The following is a 23714-nucleotide window of genomic DNA, read 5'->3' as shown; positions in this document are numbered from 1 at the left end:
TCCCCTTTCCATTCCACCGGTTGGAAAGGAACAGTGAATATCAGGTTAGGTTAGGTAATACTATCATCGACCGTACACCGCAGCAACACCTTCTTTTACCGAAAAACACTGTAAATTATACAATTTACCGAGCAACGCGTCAGCCCACGCCCCCCTCCCCCCCGAAGCTGCAGGAAATATTACCCAGGGCTGACTGCCGATGACAAGATATGGTTACTCGATAATGTTATGAATCACAGCTGGTCTCTGGAATATAGGCGGAGCTGCCGGGCGGAGGAGTGACTTGTATATAGTGATATCGGACGACATGCTTGCGGCCTTTGGATTTTATCTGCGCATATTTGCAAGGCAAAGTCAAGCCGGAGGCGCAATTACACCTGACAAGAAATAGGGAAGAGTCGAAGTGCCGTGACGTAAGGTAATCGCGGTTGCGGCCGACCTTCCCAGCTGATTAAAATTACGCTTGAAATGGCGACGGGTCAATAATCGGAAAGCAAAGAATTGGAAACGGAACGACGCCAAGGCCGATGCCAACTTTTGTCGTCTACGAAGTGAAATAAGCGCCAAGTGTTGATCTTATTCAAGAGATCAGTCGAAACTGCGATGATGGGTTGTTCGATCGCCGTGCGATAAGAGCGTCGAAGTGCTTCCGGCTTTGATTAAGGGAAGAAGCGCAAGCAAAACGAAAGGCAAGTTAACGGGACGACGAGATGCGGATCTACAGGGCGAAACTTGGGCGTTGAACGAATAGAGCGGCCAGGAAGCGGCTGGTGCCCAGTGGGCTGTGCGAAGCCGATTTGACACAAAATGGCTTCTGGGGATAATGTGGATGTGATTGAGGTTGTTGAATCGAGTTTCACATCCCCGGATTTGGAGATGGTGGACCGGGTAGGACGCGGCTTCGCCATGGAAGATGAAGGTACGATTGATTCGTAAAAAATTTATGGAGATTGATCGGTGAACATAACCTATGTCCCACACCGTACGTCACTTAACTAATAATATGTGTCATCTTCATTTTTAACCAATTAGCATGTGTTATCTACGATTGCCAGGCTGTCAAACGGTCGGTGGTACTCGACCGTATCTAATTCCGTATTTAGTTACCAATTAACAAGCGGAAATTCTCATTTGGAAAATTGGAATATTTCACCTTGTTAATTAAATTAATTCTGGCAACTGTTTAGTCACTCGGCATTAGTCACTCATGCTTCATTTCACTTTTTCTTTTATTTGCAGATAAGTCCACCGGGGAGAAAGTTACAGCCTTGGAAGTAAGTATTCTACTTCGGTGAAACAGGAAAACCACAAACAAGTTCAAAGTTTGATTTTCGGAATTTTGTGCTGCTCCCTTATGTATCAAATGATGCACCAGCTGCCATTCGACGATTTCTTATTTTCATTTTATCCAATTGGATCAGTGTATGATTGCAATTAGTAATGCATTGGATGTAACCTTTTGCACTATTGCGAACCATACTAACTCAGTCCACCTCTCATGCTGCAATTTACTCAGATTTCAAACTTAATTTTCAAAATGACACCAAAATTCCCAACGCCATGATCCTCTGAAAATGAATATAATTGGTGCTTAAGGTCAAGTTCTTCATCTTGATAATCTTTTTCGCACACAAATTTTTCCACACGTGAGAATTATCAACTGTATCTCTGTCTGTCTATTGAACCTATTCTTCTTAACCCACTATGATAAATGCTGGGCATTTTTCCACCTAAAAAAGCAAATTCATTTTTTAGCTACGAACAATCGTTGTGATAATCAGAGTGCTGTCATTTATAACCATTTGTAGTCCCCCCATTCAATACAATTTCTCGGTTTTGGCCAAAATATATTCACATTTGCCGCAACAGGCACAGCTATTACAATATTTATTTCATATATATTTGAGGTTAGATTTGTTTTATTTTCCGTTCTATACCTATCCGTTAACCGGCATAAACATATTATATTCTGTCGCATACCTGTCAGGTACCCACAACGCATCATGGCTCTGGTGGTCCCAAAACTTCGTCGGGTATATCCCGAAACAAATCGGAAAGGGAAAGAAAAATTGGCCATCGGAGAGTCGGAGTGGGAGGTGAAATCACATATAAAAAGGTAAGACAAAGTTACACAACTTAAGAATAACTAAAATAGTGCACTTCTCGAACAACAAATTGTGAAGTGAAACTGCAGAATTTTAATTGAACTGGATGCGCTGACATGAAATAGAGAATTAAAGCATTTATTCATCTTCATCAAATATTTAGGGATTTGCCAATCTTGGATTATTTTTCTTCTTCTTGGTTGATGAATATGATTGTTATGTGCAATTCTTGCTGAAGCTATATTTAGTGGCATTTAATATAATGGAGCTATAGTGGGGCTTTGATGTAATACGGCAATTTCCTAAGTATATGTTGAAGCGAGGGTGACCTGATTACCGCAACTTACTTGCTAGTGAGAGAAAGTAGTCAATCATGCCGTGCGAAAAGACGATATCACTTACTATGCGCTTGGCGCAAGCACAGGTTTCTCCCATAGAAAGAAAATATTCCCGATTCGTGTAGCAAAGAATTATGTTGAAGCTGGTTGTCTTATAACGAGATCCCATTTTACTATGAATGAAACTGATTCAGAACTATTAGTTTATCAGAAATCTCTTTGATACTCTGCATAAGCTTAATTCTGTAAAGAATGTTTGAATTATGCATTGCATTGCATCTCCTGCTTTGGAAGTCGAAAACAAATATCAAGACAAATGTGTAGGATGTCATTCATTATCTGAACTTTACCCAAATCGAGCCATTCTATTTGTTTATTATATTCATTCAATATAATACTTATTTGACGGAAGAAAATAGATTGCTAGAAGGTCTAACAAAAGATGCTTTTGATAATAGTTGCTCTGGATATCTTATCATGTCCAGTATGTGTGTGTGAATGCTATGCATCATATTATATTCTACATTATGTCTTGAAAAAATCTTATGCAATACTATAACGTCCCATTCGTGTATTTGACTCTTACAGTCACACTTTTTTGTTCGAATATTGTATGCAATGTTTGGATGAAATTTAAATTCCATATTTATTCTTTAATCAGATTCAAACGACACAAATCATGGGATCCATTCAACTAGGGATCCAGCACGCTGTTGGGGGTCTTGCTAGTAAACCAGAGCGAGATCTTCTTATGCAGGATTTTATGACAGTGGAAACGACCAACTTTCCCAGTGAAGGGTCCAATCACACACCTGCTCATCATTTCTCCGAATTCAAGTTCAAAAACTATGCTCCTATTGCCTTTCGGTACTTCAGAGACCTATTTGGCATTCAACCTGACGACTTTTTGGTACATCAGCTTTCCCCAAACACTATCCATTTCTTTGTTACAAGCACAAATTGTATTGTCGCCTTTGCTACTGTTTCAATAAGAATATTAATACACGTGTACTTCTTACTACAGATGTCAATGTGCAGCTCCCCACTCAGGGAGTTGTCTAATCCTGGCGCAAGTGGTAGCATATTTTATCTGACAGAAGATGATGAGTTTATCATCAAAACTGTTCAACACAAAGAAGGGGAATTTTTGCAGAAGCTGCTACCTGGATATTACATGGTAAGCAAGGAATAGATTGATCGGCTTCTGTTTATTTTGGTTGCTCTGCTTTATACTTCAATAGGACCATGTTTTCTTTGAAAAATTGCACCTCTAGCTCATGGTTTTCTGCAACATAACATCTTGTGTAATCATAATTAATATATAAAATGAAAAATTACTTCAACTCGACGTCTTATCCTACTTTTCTTGTAGAATTTGAACCAGAATCCTCGAACGTTACTTCCAAAATTTTTTGGGCTGTATTGTTACCAGTGCAATAGTAAAAATGTCAGATTAATCGCAATGAATAATCTGCTTCCGTCGGCCGTCAAGCTACATCAGAAATACGATTTGAAAGGTTCCACTTATAAAAGAAAAGTAAGTATCTCATTTTAAGTAAACCTAATTTCATTTACCGCCGCAATGATTAGAAATCATACGCTTCAATTGGCGTCATCTGCACCCCAGCCATACTTTATGATGTACGGTTTCATCTTCATCAGGCTTCCAAATCCGAAAGATCCAAGTCATCTCCTACGTATAAAGATTTGGATTTTATGGAGCATCACACCGAAGGTATTTTCTTGGAAGCTGATACTTATGGGGCACTTGTTAAAACGATACAGCGAGACTGTAGAGTATTGGAGAGCTTTAAAATTATGGACTATTCTCTCCTAGTTGGAATTCATAACTTGGATCAAGCGGCTAGGGAAAAAGCAGTAAGTTTGAATAGCGTTGTTATCCTGATTCAGAGATACAGAATAACACAGTTGTATCGAGAAGAAAAATCACTCATACTTTATTTTGTATAATTTTTTTTATTATAATCATATCGGGTATGCCTGTTCGACCTAATGGAATACTCTGATATCGCAAAGGCTTAATTGTTATCTGTACCAATTTGAGCAATTTGAACACGGTAATTTAAAATGGTTACTTGTCCCCAACTGTATTGAAAGAACAATAGTGCATTATATTCTCACTATTCAAATTGTGATATACTTATATATGTGCAGTATACAATCTCTATAAACTGTAAAATATTTTTATAATGATCCTTATATTTCACATCTATTCTATGCTTACTCACAGACATAAAATTTTCATTACGAATTTCTAGCTTCATAAACATCCCTGGATAATGCATCGGCACAGTAAAAAATTTGTAACCTAACCCAGCCATCTCTTCATCAATCTTGAATAATTGGAGCATTTGTTGCTTTATAGGAACAGAGGTTATCGGCAAGTGCGGATGAAGAAACCGGCGGAGCAAGTTCTGAGGCCGGTGCCCTTATTCAAGCGGAAAAGGAGAGGGAAAGAGAAGACAGGATTGGCGCGGCTGCGTTGAATCGATCTCGAAGTATTAACAGGCAAAGATTAGTAGCGCACAGTACTGCGATGGAAAGTATTCAGGCCGAGAGCGAACCTATCGATGAAGAAGATGATGTACCGTGAGTAGTTGAAATAGAAATATTTTTTTCAACTCGATTCAACAATTTTTTTGCTGCCACCAGGAAATAAATATTACTTCTTGGCTGTAATTGAAGGCTCAATTTATTTGTCCAAGCTAATTGTTATCGTGATCATGAACTGAAATAGTTGATGGATTTCCCTTCAGCAAGCCTCGCAGTAGTCTGTCAGCATGTTCTAAAATTCTCCCTCTATATGTTGCAACAATCTCCTGTTCCAACGCGAATTATTTGGGACAGCTGGCCTCCGTCAATACAGATGCAGCTTTAATAATAAATAGCGGGGATACGGATTACTGAAGGATTGTCAGATCCCAATGAGAGGACTACTGCGGGGCGCAATTTTATCTTCTCAAATTGCTTTTGAAATATATTTGAGGATGTTTTAATTGGTTATGACACCATTGTAATCGACATCTAACGCTGTTTTGGTAGCAGTCCGGGTGGTATACCAGCTAGAAATGCAAGAGGCGAACGTCTCCTACTTTTTCTCGGCATCATCGACATACTTCAGAGTTACAGACTGAAGAAAAAGCTTGAGCACACATGGAAGTCCATGATTCATGACGGGGTAAGAAATGTTTTGTCATACAACCTGTTTTGGCCTAAAATTGAGATGAGTTTGTGTAACACATGGAGTACAGACATATGGAAAAACGATAGATTACGAACAGCAGTAAAAGCAAATTATTTGATTATGATATAATCTTGCGAAAATTGACATTTTTGAGATTAAAATTTTCTAAAGATCGTCGCACATATTCTAGGATACAGTTTCCGTGCATAGACCTGGTTTCTACGCTCAGCGCTTTCAAGATTTCATGGCAAAAACTGTTTTCAAGAAGATTCCGTCACGTAAGTACCACCCCAATCAACCTCTCCTCAACCACCTTACCTCCATACTTGCCCTAAACAAAACCCGTCATTGACTTTAATGGTCCCATCACTTTACGTTGCTTATTAATTATGATTGAGGCATTAAAGAAATGTCGGAGTAATTTTAAGCTACGTTAAGCATTGATTTTTAAAGGATGTAATAGAAATATGTACATACTAGGGTGGGTAAAAAAAAAAAAAAGCTCAAAGTAGCGCTGTTGGTTTTTATTAGCACGGAAATGTTCACTTTTTACTTGGAAAGGCTCTTTTCGCTTATGCCGTAGCAGCTCTTACCTTGGCAGATTTTTTTGCCGCCTGTATGGTGCTAAGGGTGGAAAATTTCAGTATTTGGAATGGTAATGTGACACGAATATCTCTGACAATCAGACTTGCTCGTATGTTTGAAGGTAACGAATTTTCTGATTCGTTCACTTTGGAGGTGCCGCGTCTATTTACTTCGGCCGAGTTCAATACTGTGCATGGTCTATGTTCTAAATGTATGTCATTTCGACTTCATGCTGCTGATAATTGTAATTGTAGATATACGTATGATAGGGAAGGTGCCTCGATGGCAAGAAAGAAAGCAGCAAGGTATCGAGTTTTTATGGTAATTCGGATTGCTCAATATTTTCTCCTACACCAACAGGCTTCAATGCAATGTAATTTAAATGCAACGTTCTCACGTACATAGACTGACTCGCGACTGCCTGTTATAAAGTAATTAAAAATGTGCGAGTGCTACTTTTACGTTTTCCAAGTTTTCTATAGTTAAAAATATCTTTTTCACACAGTGATGATAATGTGATTAAACAATAATTCGCTATTTTCGTTGGATTTTTATTGAAAGAAGTATACAAACTCAAGAAATAAGTGACAATTCACATTTATGTATTTGCCTTCAAGCCTCTTGGGATAGCAAAAGATGTTGAATGATTTGATGAAAGGAACGAAGTACTTACTTTTCAAGTACAGTAGAACCTTGTTAGTGTCGACTACAGGGGGATATTAAAGAGGCCAAAGCAACACTGGTGGTGTGGCTTCTTTGATGTACATACATAAATATTGAGCGTCTTCAGTGATTTCGGACTCTCTATCTTCTATAACAAGACCACCACAAGTGTACATGGCGTGTGTGACGCTTGATTTAATGGGGAAACGCTGCAGTATGCACCTGTGGTGGGGCAGTCACAGCCCAGTAAACCAAAGTGAATTGAATAGAATTGACAACAACCAAAAACGGAATTAACTCGAATTAAAGCGAATAGAAAAGATTTATGTGCCAATACTTTTGAATTTGTTTTCGTTTGTTTCAATTCATGTTGATCTCGCTTTGCTGTATTCTATTCGATTTGGTTTATTCGAAGGATGTTTGAACGCAGAAAACTCTCGATATTTGATAATCCACAGTAATCTCGGGTTTGGTCTGGGTGTGCTGGGTGGCGGACTACTGCAGCCCCCTGCAGTTGACAGAAGTTGTCAAAGAGAGGGCCGTATGATAGGGGATGTTAGAAGTTGACACTAACCGAGTTTTATTGTGAGTGACCATATCACAATATTTGTGTAACACAAGAAACTGAAAAATATACTCTGGGTTCTCTAATGCCACTATACTAAGTACATTTTCACCTACGGCATACAGTTTACATCGGTAATCATTATTTTTCAAATAATTTTTATTCTTTTTGTGCCGCTCCACACATTATGCAGAAATCTATGTTGACAAACAAATGTTGGTATCTACATTGAATGTTGAGTTGAGGCAGTCGTTATGAAATCTCATTCTTTTACATCATTTCTACTTTTAAATGATATTCAAAAACATGTTTAGGATTTGGTTTATATAGGGAACCTGGTTATCTGCACAAGTATAGCCATCACATTTTTGTCTTTTCACACCGGTATACAATTGAAAAAAAAGTCCGTTTCTATCTGTGCTATAGATGCCAATAAGCCTAAACGTACACAGGATTGGCTAAATGTTGTATGTTCGTGTCGGTACACAGTCGGCCTATAGAATAAAAAATTATGAAATATATACCATGAAACAAAAATTTGATGTATACGCAACAAACATAAAGGATTTCACTACATAATACTAGGTATTCTTCAATTGGTCATTATTATTAGATTACAAGATGGACACAATGTGATCATTGGAGGTATTTTCAACTTTGCAAGAATGCTATGTATACAAAATTTATCTTATCATTGTAAATGTCTACTTAAATTTGATTCCGTATGGTTTATTTCATAAGCGCGAATCTCAATTCCTTGTTAAATTGTTGAAAGTGCTCACATCTACTTGTTGATACCAGTAATCCTCAATCGAAACCAACTAAACACAGTGTCGAATTGATGTAAAACCTGCAAAAAGCTTCTTGATCCAAAGTAGTTTGGAATTAAGAAATATATCGGGAGGATTTCTTAAGGCTTAATGATGTGAACAATCCTTTGCCAGCAGATAGGCAACTAAACTTACATCTGGGGTACTTAATGCGTGTAAGATGTAACCTTGGCTGCTCATCTGCCAAAGCCTCGTCCGAGTTGTAAACCCTTACAGAATCCTCCCAATATAGAAATGTATTGTCAAAATAGATTTAAAGTTTACTCGAAATAATAGTGTGCAGATCGCATACTTCTATAAAGCCGCGCATCACACGTGGTTGACTTGAATAAATAAGTGAAAATGTTAAAAATTCGCGGTATTTCAATATCCATCATTATCATTTTGTGCTCGAAAACCTGACCAAGGAACGGTAACTCTGATGCTATAAATTTAACGTAGTCAAAAAATTATTGTCGTTTGGTGGCGCTGGTGACACAGGATCTGCGGTGGTAGCAGCGTCGGTAGCACATTGGAATAGACGTAGTGGAGAAGTCCTTTTCCCTATGATATCAATGTCGGGTTTGGTTTACCCTTTCCAACATTATGCTGATTCTTATATGAAACAATGTTGTCACGTATGCGCTTGAGAATTCGGTGCCTGGACCGCTGAATTCGATGTTTTCTACAACCGCCAGGCGTGACATAATATTTTGGGCGGTTTAATACAACTACACTGCAGGGAAAGTGTTAACATTTGTTTCGAAGTAACCTTTCGCATTATATAAATTTTTTCAGATTTCAAATGCCTAGAAGAAATATTCCAATTTATTAGAGTGTCATTCTTACTATCACGTTTTGCGTTCATTTGATTACTTTTGGGGTATGCATTGGCGCTTTATTTACTTATTTAAATCCATTGTTATTATTCCTCTGTGAATCTTCAATTGGTTGTTCGATATTTATTTATTTTTGGTCTCACATTCCACCTCCCTCAATTGTTTCTTGTGCATTTGTGGATTAATTTGTTTTTTCGCATTCAGTTTGTGGCTGATCGACTATTTGCAGTGAACTAATGAGTAATCTTCGCTATTATCACCAGCAAACTTGAATCGTTGATCCGGTGTCCACGGTAATAGCTGATTATCTATTCATTAATCATTAGCTGATATCATTTTATTTGACTTTACGGTGAACCATTTTTAAAACATGTCTGCCTTGTGATCATTGCAATATTCTACTTTGATTTACGAAATTTAAACAATGATAATCAACATCTTGTTCTTCTTACCGAAATTCTGTATAGAGCAGCTCTACAGGTATAGAATGGTTTCCATTTTTCATTTATCTTACGCTTGTATGAATAGAAAATTTTAAAATCGACTTTCAGCCCTGATTAACCTCGAACTGTCTGATTTAGCTTCGGCGTAGAAAATGTTTATCTGCATTTGACTGCATTGGATTGCGTTTAGACGAATATTTGTTATGATAAATTTGATTATGATTCTTGTTGAAACCATAATGAAAAAATGTATGTGAGAAAAGAGGGGGAAGATTGATTAAAAAAGTCATGAATGAGGGAAGGAGTAGGGGTCTTCGGACCTTACATTGATGAATCGTGGATCGATCCACGATTCTACTGTAACGTAATTTATGAACGGGCCATTATGTAGGTAGTACTTTTGATCTAAAAAGATGTGAAATTCAAGTTATTCATATTAAACGTAGTGCGCATCAAGATCCGTGGCCCTAGTTTTAACCCAATACGAAGGGTAATATATTGAGGAATCGGGATCAAGTCGGAGTCTCTAGTAGAAAGGAAAACATTCGAACAAGGTTTAATTGGACTCTGGCAAATGGGATATATACATTGCCCATATTATTATATGTATGTGTAATCAGCATACCGAGTTCAAAATAATTTATGTATCACACCGTTAAAAGGCGATAAGGTTTTTTTTTTTTTTATTTTTTATCAAGTGCATGACCATAATCAGCTGTTATCATTATGTGGACACCGTGTACGTAAACATATCAAAATAAATATATTCATTGTTAGCAAACCCATTTCATTTACAATCCTTTCCACTGTCTGTCCCATATTATTATTACACTACTGTAGTCTTACATTTGTCTGGCTGTGTGTTTTATTGATTTCATCGACGATTTTAGTTGATTTATTACAGCGTTGTTTTACGAGAACATCAACAATATGATTTCGCTTATTGTCAGTGGAATGCTTCGAACGGTGAGATAAGTCAACTAACATTCTTGAGTTTTGATTTCTATCTCTTATTTTTTTTTTTGTTTTCGTTTTATTCTTGCGAAACGCCAAATATTTTCGTTTGTCTTTTATCCTTATCTCATCAGATTGATTTATTGTGAATCATCATTGATTCAGTTGTTTATCACGCAAAATATGTCGGTTACTAGTATTTTATGATTGAATTTTGTAACTCGATACAAAAATCCCTGTCGGCTAAGCTGATGTGCAGAGTTATGCATTTTGACTAGGTGAAAATCGGGATGTAGCGCAAGCGACTCAGTTTTGTAATTGTTGCCAGATTTGAGACCGATACACAGCAAATATTCCGCCCTTCAGTATGAAATGTTTTTTTCCTATGCATCAGCGTTTTACTTAGCTCAGTCAGTAATCATTATAAAATGGTAGTGTGCTAGTGAATTTACGTGTGCGCGCCGCTTGGAGTGGGTCTCTGCAAGTTTGGTACAAGCCAAGTTGTGACGATTAACGGATACTTGAAGGAACGATTGCATATAGGTTGAATTATATACTCTGGGGTATCAAAATCACTGCTTCAGGATAAGAAAAGTTATTTCTTTCTGTTACTGTAGCGAAAGTTAGAAGGCTCTTCTTTTGCTCTATCTCTGTTCTATACATTCAGCGACTCACGAGAAGAATTACAAATATTTAACCGCTTATCTGTGAATATTTTTATAAAAAAGCCCATTGACAAATTTTTGCAATTGCTATTTATCTTAAATTTCAGAGCTTGAAGGAGCTGAATGAAATTTTCAAAATTATTTTTTTTTTTTTTTTTACCAATTGATTGCGTGCTTTTTCATGGGCGTAATAGCCCCATAAGATTTTTTTTAACAAACTATTTTTTGTAGAGGTTGCGGGCTGTGCCCCACGCAGATTTCACTATAACCTTCCAAGTCCGACCCAACCTTCTGTATTATTTCACTCGTGTTTTTATTTTCGCACCAAAAAATTCCGGTAAAGTTGCTTACAATTAAAAATTGAAATCTAGTCATACTTTTTCCCTTTAGTTGTTTTGCACCCCATTTTAGCTTTCCGATTTAATGCAAGAAGACGCAGGATCACACCGGGTAGTAAGATGGGCCCATTTCCGGAGGTCTGCTAGCACAAGTATACATTTCTCCGACTTACTTGTAGCGATTTTAGTAAACCTAGAACTTTCGATAGTTACATGTACCAAGAATCGTATTTATTATTGATGATGATTATACATACGCTGCATCATGCGTGAAGGATGAATTCTAAACTTACCACTAAAAATAGGTTGCTCTTGAAATCGAGATTCACAGCAATGTATTGCCTTTAAAGTGAATATTACCAGCGCAAAACTACACAATTGAGGAATACCTTGTTTGGCATGTAACACTGTCATTCTGTAATTGTCATATTTCATGGATAATGTCGATTCTTTATGCTGTAGCGTTATAGAATATACATACGAAAAATTTGTGCCACTAGTAGTCAATCATGATGGCAGCTAATCGGGACCTCGATTAAACTGGTGGTAATTGACAGATCTTATCAGCTGGGAATAATTAGGGATCAATGTTTATCTACAGGCACTGTACACTTTTTCTCTTATCGCTTTTGACGAGGTTCAGGCTCCAATTTTTATTGGCAAAATTAAAAAATGTTACAATATATACTTCGTCAAAAATCTGATGTAGAGTAATTTACTTCTTGGATTGAATCCTGTAAACAAATGTAGGTCGATATGTCTTTAGTTGATTCGAATTTGACATCGAAAAATTGAATTTTTGGGTGATGAAATTGGATTTCAGTCAACTTGTCACAACTCTGTCAATCTGAAAATTGATTTTCTTCAGCAGAGATGGTGAACGACGCGTGTTTGCTTTATAATTTTAACGATACCAAAAAATTTTTGGAAAACCGCATGGTTGTTGCATTTGTAACACCGTCCCTTACCAAAAACCATGGGCAGCCAACTTAAATCTTGAAAAATTATTGACACTCGTGAAATCTCTTACTCATTTGTCAGCATATCAAAAATAATTCTGCAAGTCAAAATGAAACTGGTCTTGAGAGGTCTGTCATTGATTCTCTCTGCAGTTAGAAAAACTTAAAAACGTCCAGAGGCCTCCGAGCGGTGACTAGGATAGTATTTTACCAGTGCTCAAGTGTAAATATGCTACCGAACCTAGAGTATTACTGCTGCAATGCACAATTCCAACTGCAGTAATGCATAATGTTGAAGTGCAATTGTGTAGAAGCAATGTAACGAAACAAAAACAAACAAGTATAAAACAGCACAACACAATCCGCAAATGTGTAATCCTTAAAAATTATGTAAACAAACAATGAACCACTGCCAGATCTATTAATTTTATATGTATTCAATATGACAGTGAAACTTTAGTTATACGTTTTTCAACGGATATGGAAATGTTGACGTATATAAGTGAGAGTAATGTTAAATCGAAACACCTAAATACTCCAAACCTCCATGACTGGAAGATGAAAAGTTTGTGATTTTCAATGATTTTATAGGCATCATCTTGTCGTTTCATTCACTCCCTAGCGAAACTGATCAATATTATTATTAGGGAATTTCATCGCAGCGTGTGCTAGGTTAACCCTTTGAGAACATACCGGATCATTCTGACCGATACCTTTTTCTTCTAAAATAGTAGAACTTCAAAAAATTCTCTATTTCCAGATTTGTATATCACATTCGTGAAATACATCTATAGTTTTAATATTATGCCATTCTAAAATACTGAAAGTATAACTCTGAATTTATTCAAGTACATCTTACTCGTATATTCGAAATGGAAACACATCAAAAATGGAACATGGTCATTTTGACCCAGGGTGTTCTCTATGATAGAACAAATAGGTGTGTTCTCGATGGGTTAATAAGGTTAATCCAGTGACAGTATGTAAAGATCATCTTTCCGTAGATTGGATGCTAATCTGAACTTGCCAGAATGTGTATGGGATAGCAATAGGCACATAGGGGTCAAGCTATGCCATCTAGCGGTAGATCAAACATTGTATCAAACGATTAGACTAAAAAAGTCAAGTGTAATAACGGAATAGAGAACACGGCTAGGTGACACAATGCGTAGTGTATAAGTGCGAAAAACGTATAAAAGAGAAACATAGAAGTGAAATATTTCCACATGGTTTACAGGCAGAAATTGCGAGGACTAAGAAAATGTAACGCATAAACGAGAAAAACGTACAACTGCGAAACGTATAACTGAGGTTTCACTGTACAAGTAGTCCTTCCGTCATTTACATTTAGGAATTTTGACAAAACATATATAATTATGACTATGATTACTGGTTGGGTGTTGGTTTAGCTAAATGTTGTTGTTTTTGTGTCTCTGCACCCTTTGTCACCCCTCTGACACGCATCACCTGCTACCATTCGAACTGAAATCAAAAGTGGACCTGCCTGAGATTAAGGGAAACCATCGCAAGTTCCGTAACCTGGTCACCAGCTACATAGGTAACTCTGTCTGTCTGTATGTCTGTCTGTCTGTCTGTCTGTCCGTCTGTCTGTCTGTCTGTCGGCCATTGGTCTGCCTCGTTCTTTACCCATTTTCACCTTCTTTGCTTGTATCCTTTTTTTTTCTTGTATTTCTCTCCAGTTCTCTCCACTCTGTTTACATATTATACATGCATTGACCCGAATAGCTGTTCATTTACCTATTTGTCTGTCTGTAAACACATTTGTACTACCTATACACCACCAGCCACAACACTTGGCATGTACCATTTCAAGTAATTGCTCCTCAGACTGTTATGATGCATCGCATATAATGCTTGTTTCTTATTCACTTTTACCCGGCTTCTCGCTGTTACATCCAATTGCTAACCGTCTTTGCATTGAAATTATCACAATCACGATCCTCACTACTTGTCACATTTTCTCACGAAGTCGACACTCAGTCGGACATCAACACTGTTTTTACAAAATTTTGTTCACTTTGTATTTCTCTTCCTGACACACTAGAGATAATATGGACTTAGGATCACTTGGATGCATTTTCATCAAAGCCTTATTTGAAATTATTTCACATTAATCAATGGTGGAGTGAAATTTGCTGTAATATTTGATGCTTCTGGACAATGTAACGTATCAGTCAAGGTGATTTGACACAAAAATCTCGACCGTGTATAGATTAAAATTATGAGTAACAATGAAATACAATCGATTTTAGTCAGCCGATGGGTAACTATGCATGCATTTCCCTCTCAGTCTACCTCATTGACGCTTGCAATAATGGAGGAAGCGCATTCAATCCTGTGTCGTAGAGTTGAGGCTGAGAAGTGGATTTGCCTCTGTATCTGTTACATCATTTCCATTACATTCTACTCTTTTATAAAGATACAAAACGATAAGTATGTCAAAATTTCAACTCGATCATGATTCGCAGTATCTTAGTGCAGTTCGGTAGTTGATTCTTTTTTTTCTTATCTTAGCTGTATTTGGCCTGGCTTCGATGCTATTGACGTGATACGATAAGTGTGTTGTGAATGGATTATCATAACTTTGATCACAAAGTCTTAAAATTGGGTAAATTGGAGTGAAATTTTACTTTCCAGCAGCCAATATGTTTGGAAATAAAGATCGAATATATCGCTGCTGTGCAAATTAACTGAAATTAATAGCAGTTGGTAATAAGTCATCCTAAGAAATCGTCCTTTAGAAAAAAACGGGTGGACGAGGATAGTTTTTCATTCAGTAATAACTCGTAATGTTCACATAGACTTTGCTAGTGCTACTTGATGCCGGGGTGTCACATGCTGAACAGCACTATTCTTGTGTCGTATTCTAAATACGAATATTTATTTTTATTTATATTACGTAGTAAAATTCATTGACCATCTGTTACAGCTCTGAAACATTCCCCTTCGAAACGGAAAAGTATTACGAGGCCACTGAGACCGTTGGAAGGAGACTTTGATTCCACAGGTGAGTAATTCTAATTCAATTAATATATCGTACTCGTATTGTGTGTTTCTACATTTTAACGATGCAACAGTATTCACTATTCGTTGTGCAACCAGAACTGGATTCACTTGATTCTCCACATAAATATCACGTTTCTTAATGGAATTAAGTTGGTCGATTCTCACACTTAAACTATTACACGTTTGTTCTATCAAGCATTAACACTTAAGTTGAGTTTTCCGCCTTTCCCATTATGGGCTTTACTAAGAATATTTAATATTCAACTCATTTGTCATTATGCCATTTATGAAACTTCCATTATTTTGGCGAAAGTTGACACCACAGGGAAATGTTATGATAAACCCACAGTTGTGTAGTAGCTCAATCCATTTCCTTTGTCAAAAAGCTTTACGAGCATCATCCGTGACTTGTTTGCAGATTCATAATTTCTGCATCCAATCCTGTTATACTAGTTAAGCCGAATCAAGATTGTACATGCAGAAATACATAGCCATCTTGAATTACAGGAAATGTATATTCTGCGAATGTGAACCCAGTTCTTTCTTCAGCGAGGTCACAAATTTTGTTACAAAAATTACGATTAAAATAAAAATAGTACACTATCAGAACATAATGGGTTATAATATTCTTTATCCATCTTTTGCAAATAATGCTGGCAATGAGATAGGTTAGTTTGATACATGGTGTGGGCTGGTAAGATCAAGGAAATGTTATGAGTTGATACCGTAATACGATAGCAATCAAACCATCTGATGACAGTATAACAGTAATGTGGTGGTTTAACGGTAGCAGCGTCTGGAAGTTCAGCAGTGCATGCTTCAACGAACTCCAAGCCTGGTGAGTCTTTGCTCTGGCAATATCCCCCCCCCTCCTGCTATCAATAACAGCAAGTGATTATCGTATCGAAAAATGGTTAATCTTGGCTTCCGCCCTTTGGTGATTTGAACATTAGCGGGACAATGTGCCGGTTGAGATGTGAACAAATTTTATGTAGGAGCGTAGGTGTCAAGTCAAATTTAGCATGCACCTGTGCGTTCTCGCAACCACTCAGTTTTGCAGTTACGTTTTGTCGGAAAATTGGAATAGAGTGAATCAGAAATAGTGATGCCAATTTTAGTTCCATAAATTGGACTCAAATACTAGATTTCACATATTCTGGGCCTTACTCTGCTTGATTACAAACATTATATATTTACAATGACATTTCTATACGATACAACTATGTTGGCATCATGTACTTGTATCAGTTATCATGCATTTGTAAAATATCGAAGATATGCAATGCCAAGTACGAATCGCCCCAACATTTTCAAATTCATCATATTCGTAAATTTCAAATTTAATGAATAGCATACCTATAATAATTTTAATGTCACCGTTTAAAATCATAATAGAAAAGTTATTTTGTATGCCACCAAGAGTAGTGCAAAACAAATGCCCTTCACATTTTACGATCATCATAAACCGATTCTCCGATCACCCGTTTCTCTAAAGTAACAGTCAGGCGGATGTTGTGTACACATATAAGGTAAAATGAACTTCCATCAGTTCTATAGAGTTGTCGGTTTGAATGAAAGATGTCGTGTTCGTTGCAATGTTGGTGGAAAATATTTATCTGCCGATTGTTACTTGTTACCACGAAATAATTACTTCGTGCTTGTTACTTACATCTCATATCCGACTCGCTCTCACAAAAATTCAACAATTCTAAAGCTTGTTCTTATTTCTCTGTTTGTTCCGCACGCGTCGGCCAATGACTGTGCTTCTTGATGGTTGCTTAGCAAGCCCCACCGAGTTGCCTGCCTCATCCATAGTCATATCTGCTGCACCCACAATATCCACAACGTCCATTCCAAACGCGACATCAACTCCGATAAACTTGCCCACTGTTTGCAAACCCGTTACGCCTCCGTCTCTGCTCTTTGGCACGGCAGATGAAACCAACCACCATGATATAACAAGCTTTGGTACGTCAAGTTACCCAGCTGTTTTGAAGGGCAGACGCGGAGCCAGCCCTCCTAATCCGAATCTCGTTCCTTCCGGCAAAATCCCTCCACCGGTACCTCCTAGGGGATCTGTTTCGGGGAGAAGTCGAGTCGACGATCATCGGAGAACGTCGGCGAATAACGCGACCATCTCCAGTCGAGGTGAAGCATTCACACTGCATGCCACTTTGCTGCCGTCACAGCTGCATGCATCCTGTTTACGGCAAAATTCACGCACCACGTCCAATGCGCCTGACTTACCCATTGACAACTGTGACACTGCTTATTGTTTGAATCAATATTTTAGTCACTACAAACACAGTGTGCCACCCAGAAATGTGAATATATCGAAATATGACGTTAATTCTTTATATATTCATGGAGCGTATTATTCTGACACTGACGAGTTTGTTAGCGTTGAGAAAGTTGATGAATCCTATATCATCAGAACGAGTCCCTGCCCGTTCAAACCTATTAGACGCAAACACGTCTTATCTGCATCTGGTGTATCACATAACGCTGTCCAATCGACTTCAGAGCTGACTTGTGGGTACCCTCCAAATTGTTCATCATTACCGATCAAACAGTCTACGCTTTCCGACTCGTTAAGCATTGCACCAGTTTTCAAATCTTGTATAAATAATGTCAATATCTCTGCCAATTTTGGGAAACCTTCGATATCGATGTCCGATCTAGATAAATCTTCTGAAGCTCATAAATTTACATTTGTACCGCAAACGAATGCTACGTTGAAAAGCAGTTTACAACCCGCTCATAAAATGTCTCGCAAGGACAAGAAACATTCTGAGACTTACAATGAAAGGTTACGCAATAAGCGAAATTGTGTTACTTGACAGGGTCTAATTGTAACAAAATCAGTCAATACTCTGTATAAACAATACAACATGGAACGTATTTAATTGCCAGTAATTAGCTCGAACTTGAATGAAACTAATCGTTTCTATACTCAAATGGCTCTGAAACTAATCAAATTTAAGAAAACTGCCCCTAAGGCGATAAACTCTGCTACTAAACCGATATGAAAGTGGAAGCTAGGTCTACGCGAATTTGTACAGTCACGCCTGAATATGACAGATATTTAAAAGTAATACAAAAGTCTAATAGCAATACCATATCTGACAATTAGCCTTCCGTAGCGCAGGACAGAAGAAGTTCAACAACTTGCAGAACACCAAATTCACACCTGTCTGATAATGAATATAGCATACAGTTGGCTAATCTACTCAGTTATAAAAGCTGCGTTGCCGATGTGAAAAACACATCGTTTTGTTCTTGCATAGCGTTGCTGGCATGCAATTATCCAAACGTCATATTTCGATGCACCTGCAATCCGCCTTTATTACTACATATAGTATATTAAGTCACGAAGTTTGAATTTCGTCCCTTGTGGTTTAATGTACTATTTATTGTTTGTTCAAAGTATCTTGAGTACGATGCGTTATAACTCTGACTAATTAGTTGCGACCTGTTTTTGTTTCTTTCCTCTTCCATGAATATTTTTCATGTTAACGGTGTGTTGATGCAAAAAGCATAGTCGTAAATAGAAAAATGTTAGTTTATCCGATCCTTAAAATTTAGAGCATTAAAGAAATCTACAAGTCATTGTGAGATGAAACTAATCTATGAGTGTTATTCTAGATATAAGCAGGTATATCATTTGTTAGTCATGTGGTATTAATTCGTCACATGTTATACTAAAATGCATCAATAATTACAATAAAATGAAAGATTCATGAATTCCGCCTGTCATGTTTTCAACTTGATATAGTTTTACCATGCATATGGACAATTTAAGCGATACCATTTCTCAAGTTAATTTTTGTCCAGCCTTTGTCGACACATCAACTATTGACTATATGAAATATACTCCCAATTTAGTGATCATCCTGTTTGATTATTATTTTTCTTCAATGGATTCCAAATTAGAAGTTTGGAATGGACATGCCTCACAGAGTTGAGGTCATTCTATTTTGAAATGATTCAACAACTATGCGAGGTTTAAATCCGATGGTTCTTGATACTTTTAATTTGAATTGTATGGAATACATGGACTAAACTTTAAATTTGAATATTTCTGTTCTATTTTTTTACGTCATCAACTATCTGCATGAAACCTTCGGCCTTAAGAATATTGTATTTTTAATACCACATACACATATATTTGTCCATCCACGGCTGGACAAGCATTCTCTACTGCGAGAATGTGGTGGTTGAAATTTCAAACAACTGATCAACTTAGTTTGCTAACAATATTATGATACATTCGTGATTCGCAATTGATTTAGTCAATCAAAGGGACCGGAAAGACAACGTTCTTCCCATAAGATGCTCCCCTGTAATTTTGTACACCCATTACAAATGTAACTTTTTGAAACAATTTTGGCTGTTGATATTTTCAAATCTTCTCAAATCTGTATCCTCGTTTTCAAATATGTAAACCGCCGCTTTTCTTGTTTCCCCTTTTTGGTTCACCAAGAACCCAGTATGATGGAACAGTAATACATATACCTTGTGCAGGGCCGGTACTTAAGTCACCTTTCTCATTGTTAGCCACGTTTTTTAATGAAGTATCTTTTTGTCACTCTTTACAAGAGATGGTCACTTGAGTCACTTTTTCGGTTTTAATTGAGTTTCGTGCATAGAAAATTTGATTGCACAGATTTTTTCCCACGCGGTATGCATTGAACAACATTTTATTTGTTAAGTATTATAGTATTTTTACCGAGAAGATCAGTTTCAGATTTATTTCGGAAAATCAATTAAGATCAGATTGTTCGTTGTTTCTGTATCCAAATGTTCCTCACGAGAGGACAACATATTCATAAATCACAGTTGTTGTTCACTTGGCATTCATTTACCAAATATCATGTACAGTGTTACATTTTTTTAATGCGGCAGAAGACGTGAAAAACAAGAAAAACCCGTGTACAGCGACGTAATAGCAAATAGGGCAATTTCTGATGAGATGAATAACACTGTGGTAGCACTTGTAGTTTCATTACTAGTTCTTATCAGTCAGTTTTACGTCACTTTCCTTAGACTTGAAAGTCACTTCTCTCACTTTTTTGAAACGACTTACAATCAGCAGCTACCAGCCCTGTTTGTGGCGACTGTTCCGAAATTTACTCGTGCCAAAAAAACTGCAAGATAGAATCAGCTAGCAATTATTTCAAGTGTAAAATGATTTTAGTCCCTGACAATACCACCAGTTAATTTGCAACCTAGCCAATAATCGTGCAAAAACTCCAACAACACAATTTTGAAAAAACAATTCAATAATGGTGTTGCTTCTATTCTCAAGCCCAAGCTACTCTCACTGTAAAATATTTATTTATAATAGATTCATACTTTCATAAGACTTTTCGTGATAATTTTGCGCTTTTCGTTTCTCAATATGTCCTACAAAAATTCTGAAATCAACGCCCAGTTTGTCCCGGGATTCTCATGACTATTTGAATTTTTTTTCCCCTCCGCATACAAAATAATGTATAATAACATTAACGATCCCACTGAGCTGAAGCTAGTTGACACTCTGGTTAATGCAACTGTAATGGAACTCGAAATACCTTTGTGAGAACTAAAAATGCAGTTTGGTCTGCATTCTTCTGTTTCGTACATTCTGCTGCAATGTAATGGACCCGATTTGCTGCTTGATTGTTGTTAGATCATTGGAGTATTCTACGATGGACAGTGTTTGGTGTTGTTGCTAGTTCTTATTTCTTTATTTGTTCTTTTCGTAGTACAACATTGGACAGCGTGCAATGTGCCGATTTCACTTACCTTTATGATGTACAACGGTATCATAGTAGTACGCTTGTTGTAGGTGGTACCCTTCCCTCTACATGCTCCACCCCACCTCCGCCATTTGACGACGCTGTTACATCGAACGACGCAACATTAGCATCGGGGGGTCACCATTCCCATCACGGAACAACGACGATCCTCACTAGCAGCTTGAGTTCGTCGCATACGAAGCAAAACAAAATAGTGCATCACGTTACTTTAACCAAAACCTATCACGATGCTGTTAGGTAAGTTTGCTCAACATTGACTAGCTTATACAATGTCATATGCACAATGCTGGTTAATTTCGTGGACGAGGTATCTCTATTCATTTCAATCAATCACTGTCTCTCTATTTCTCCTCTAGTATATCTGACGTGCATTTAGAAAGCAGTGGTAGTGGCTGCGGCAGCGTCGGGCGTGAAACAAAGTCGTCCTTAAGCGTAGAAAGCGGGGGTAGCAGTCGTGGCGGTGGTGCGTTGACGTGGACACCACCTACCGGCAGTGTCGAAGGTTCTACTCCTACATGGACTGAGGGGACGCCATCCTTTACAGAGAGTTCGAGTAGCGGAGACATGGGTTAGCTCGTCTATTAGTAGTTCTTCATGTGAGAACGAAATAAATGGAATAATCCAACATGAGGAAGATTTGCCAGCAAATTTTGTAATGCTTAATTTACACCATATTAATCATATTGATAGGCTGTCCCACAACACCGATTAGAAGTGGTATGAGAGGGGAAGAGGATAATCGAATTGTCGCTACAGTCGAGGAGGCATTAGCTAGTTTGACATCCGAAATGGTAAGTCAGTAAATTTATCAATTTTTACTAGTTTACGAATATCCTTGTTTCGCAAGCTCAACGTACGGTTGCGATTTGACGCTCAATCATTGTACAGTACAACGTTTAAGCAAAATGTGTGCTTGCGCAGAGAAGGTTGACCGAATTAATCTTGACACGATAAAATGGATGGTTCATTCAGCTATAAATTTTTATTGGCGTTGGTAAATGAGGTGATAAAAGAAACGGCTGGGCAGCACCTCAATTTGGAAAATAATTTTTTCTCACTGTTAATATACATTCATGTGCTAAAGTTCAGAAATATAGGTATGTAAAGCAAATTTGAAACTTTCGAAAGAACCTATCCAGCTTTCGTTTTTGCTTACATGAGAAGAAGATAAGAGTCGTAGAAAAATGGTATTTCAGGTTCTTGAAAACTCGAAACAGTCAGCGAATACTTTTACAGATATTTGTGGCTGCACTCCGGTGATAATATTTTTGTAACAACTCGTATTCCTTTTGATTACACTTGCTCGGTTTTTCACCAATCGGTAAAAATAATCTAATCAATTGTACGAAGTTGATAATTTTCATCAAAGCATAGAAAGTCAAGATAAGAAGTGATAATCTTATCCCAAGATGTAGCAAAACTTCTCCTAAATATTAATAAGATTCAAAATCCATACTAGCATATTGAGAAAGTTCAGCAACGTAAATGGCCAAACGCGATGCAGGATGATTAAATATTCTTGTGATTGACACTTTTCAAGGGGTTACATCCGGTTGAAAATTTTTTCGTTGACAGAAAAACGGCGTAGCTCTGCGCTTTTCGTAGGACCAAACGGTGTACGTTGCAGCGACCAAGTGCCGTGTCTGAAATCAAATCTTCAAAATTCGTTTTAATATAGATGACAATAGTTATGGTATACCGATCGGCATTTCGCAATTTCGAACAAATCCAAAAGATATGACGATTCGAAGAAAATCGTCGCTTTTTTTTTTTTATCATCAAAAATCGCTTCGTATTTTAACTGTCATCAAAAAGCGCTAAATCTTAAAAAAAAATTCCGGTCAATTTATCATGCGGAATCATAAAAGACATACATATGTAAAGTTTGAACTTACTCCATCGAATGGTGTCCAGGTTAGGATGAACAGCGAAGTAGAAAATGTAGTTTCCATATGAACGCGTTTAAAGCTTTGACCTCTGGTTTGACGTTGATTTCTGTTTCAGAAGAAATAGAAATTTTTCATGCCCTTAATCGGCGATTTCTCGGGCATATAGAAGGCCTTCTGCCGCATTCTCAGCTTCCTGAAAGCCTGATATTTCTAGCCTTGAACTCTGCTCTATTGAGACGCACATCGCGCATTGTTTCATTCGAGTGCTCATAAATTTCTCAAGTTTTGGAAATTAGACATTGGCTTTTCGGCAAAATATTCTTAGATCATGCAACTATAATAATATGCAATAAAAAAAATCGTTTTTTGAAAAGTTGCGACCGCATGTAACCACTTAATAATATCTTTCAAAAAGGCCTACTTATCTATTGCGGAGCCTAATTTAAATGAATACAAACGCGAATGCACAGTAACTGTAGTGCTTAGGAATGATGTTGCCTGGATACAGTTTAATCACATGCCTTCTCAT

At 37.3% G+C, this 23714-nt stretch overlaps 1 protein-coding gene across 16 annotated transcripts in view; it reads left to right on the top strand.

The window, feature by feature from the left end:
• Nucleotides 1–58: 58 nt before the first annotated feature.
• The window catches only part of LOC107223342 (phosphatidylinositol 4-phosphate 5-kinase type-1 beta), a 62501-nt gene continuing 38845 nt past the window's right edge, over nucleotides 59–23714 (top strand). For 8 of the 16 annotated variants that reach the window (XR_006902590.1, XR_006902589.1, XR_006902588.1 and 5 more), the window contains exons 1-17: nucleotides 72–919; nucleotides 1240–1274; nucleotides 1988–2116; nucleotides 3105–3353; nucleotides 3468–3620; nucleotides 3816–3980; nucleotides 4106–4321; nucleotides 4830–5053; nucleotides 5507–5642; nucleotides 5839–5926; nucleotides 13964–14026; nucleotides 15419–15496; nucleotides 16286–16333; nucleotides 17278–17643; nucleotides 21326–21533; nucleotides 21653–21864; nucleotides 21987–22087. Coding sequence is in view for 10 of the 16 variants with exons in the window: in XM_015662999.2 (XP_015518485.1) it covers nucleotides 808–919; nucleotides 1240–1274; nucleotides 1988–2116; nucleotides 3105–3353; nucleotides 3468–3620; nucleotides 3816–3980; nucleotides 4106–4321; nucleotides 4830–5053; nucleotides 5507–5642; nucleotides 5839–5926; nucleotides 13964–14026; nucleotides 15419–15496; nucleotides 16286–16333; nucleotides 17278–17643; nucleotides 21326–21533; nucleotides 21653–21864; nucleotides 21987–22087 (2583 nt within the window). In the remaining 6 variants the exon portion in view is untranslated. Of the gene's footprint in view, nucleotides 920–1239; nucleotides 1275–1987; nucleotides 2117–3104; nucleotides 3354–3467; nucleotides 3621–3815; nucleotides 3981–4105; nucleotides 4322–4829; nucleotides 5054–5506; nucleotides 5643–5838; nucleotides 5927–13963; nucleotides 14027–15418; nucleotides 15497–16285; nucleotides 16334–17277; nucleotides 17644–21325; nucleotides 21534–21652; nucleotides 21865–21986; nucleotides 22088–22871; nucleotides 23696–23714 lie in introns of those variants that run through there. The other 8 variants (XM_046730196.1, XM_046730197.1, XM_046730195.1 and 5 more) reach the window with 5 other exon arrangements.

Source organism: Neodiprion lecontei, chromosome 2 (genome assembly GCF_021901455.1).
Source record: "Neodiprion lecontei isolate iyNeoLeco1 chromosome 2, iyNeoLeco1.1, whole genome shotgun sequence".
Taxonomy (NCBI): domain Eukaryota; kingdom Metazoa; phylum Arthropoda; class Insecta; order Hymenoptera; family Diprionidae; genus Neodiprion; species Neodiprion lecontei.
Note: the sequence above shows the minus strand (reverse complement) of the source record. Positions and strands in the feature narration are given on the sequence as shown.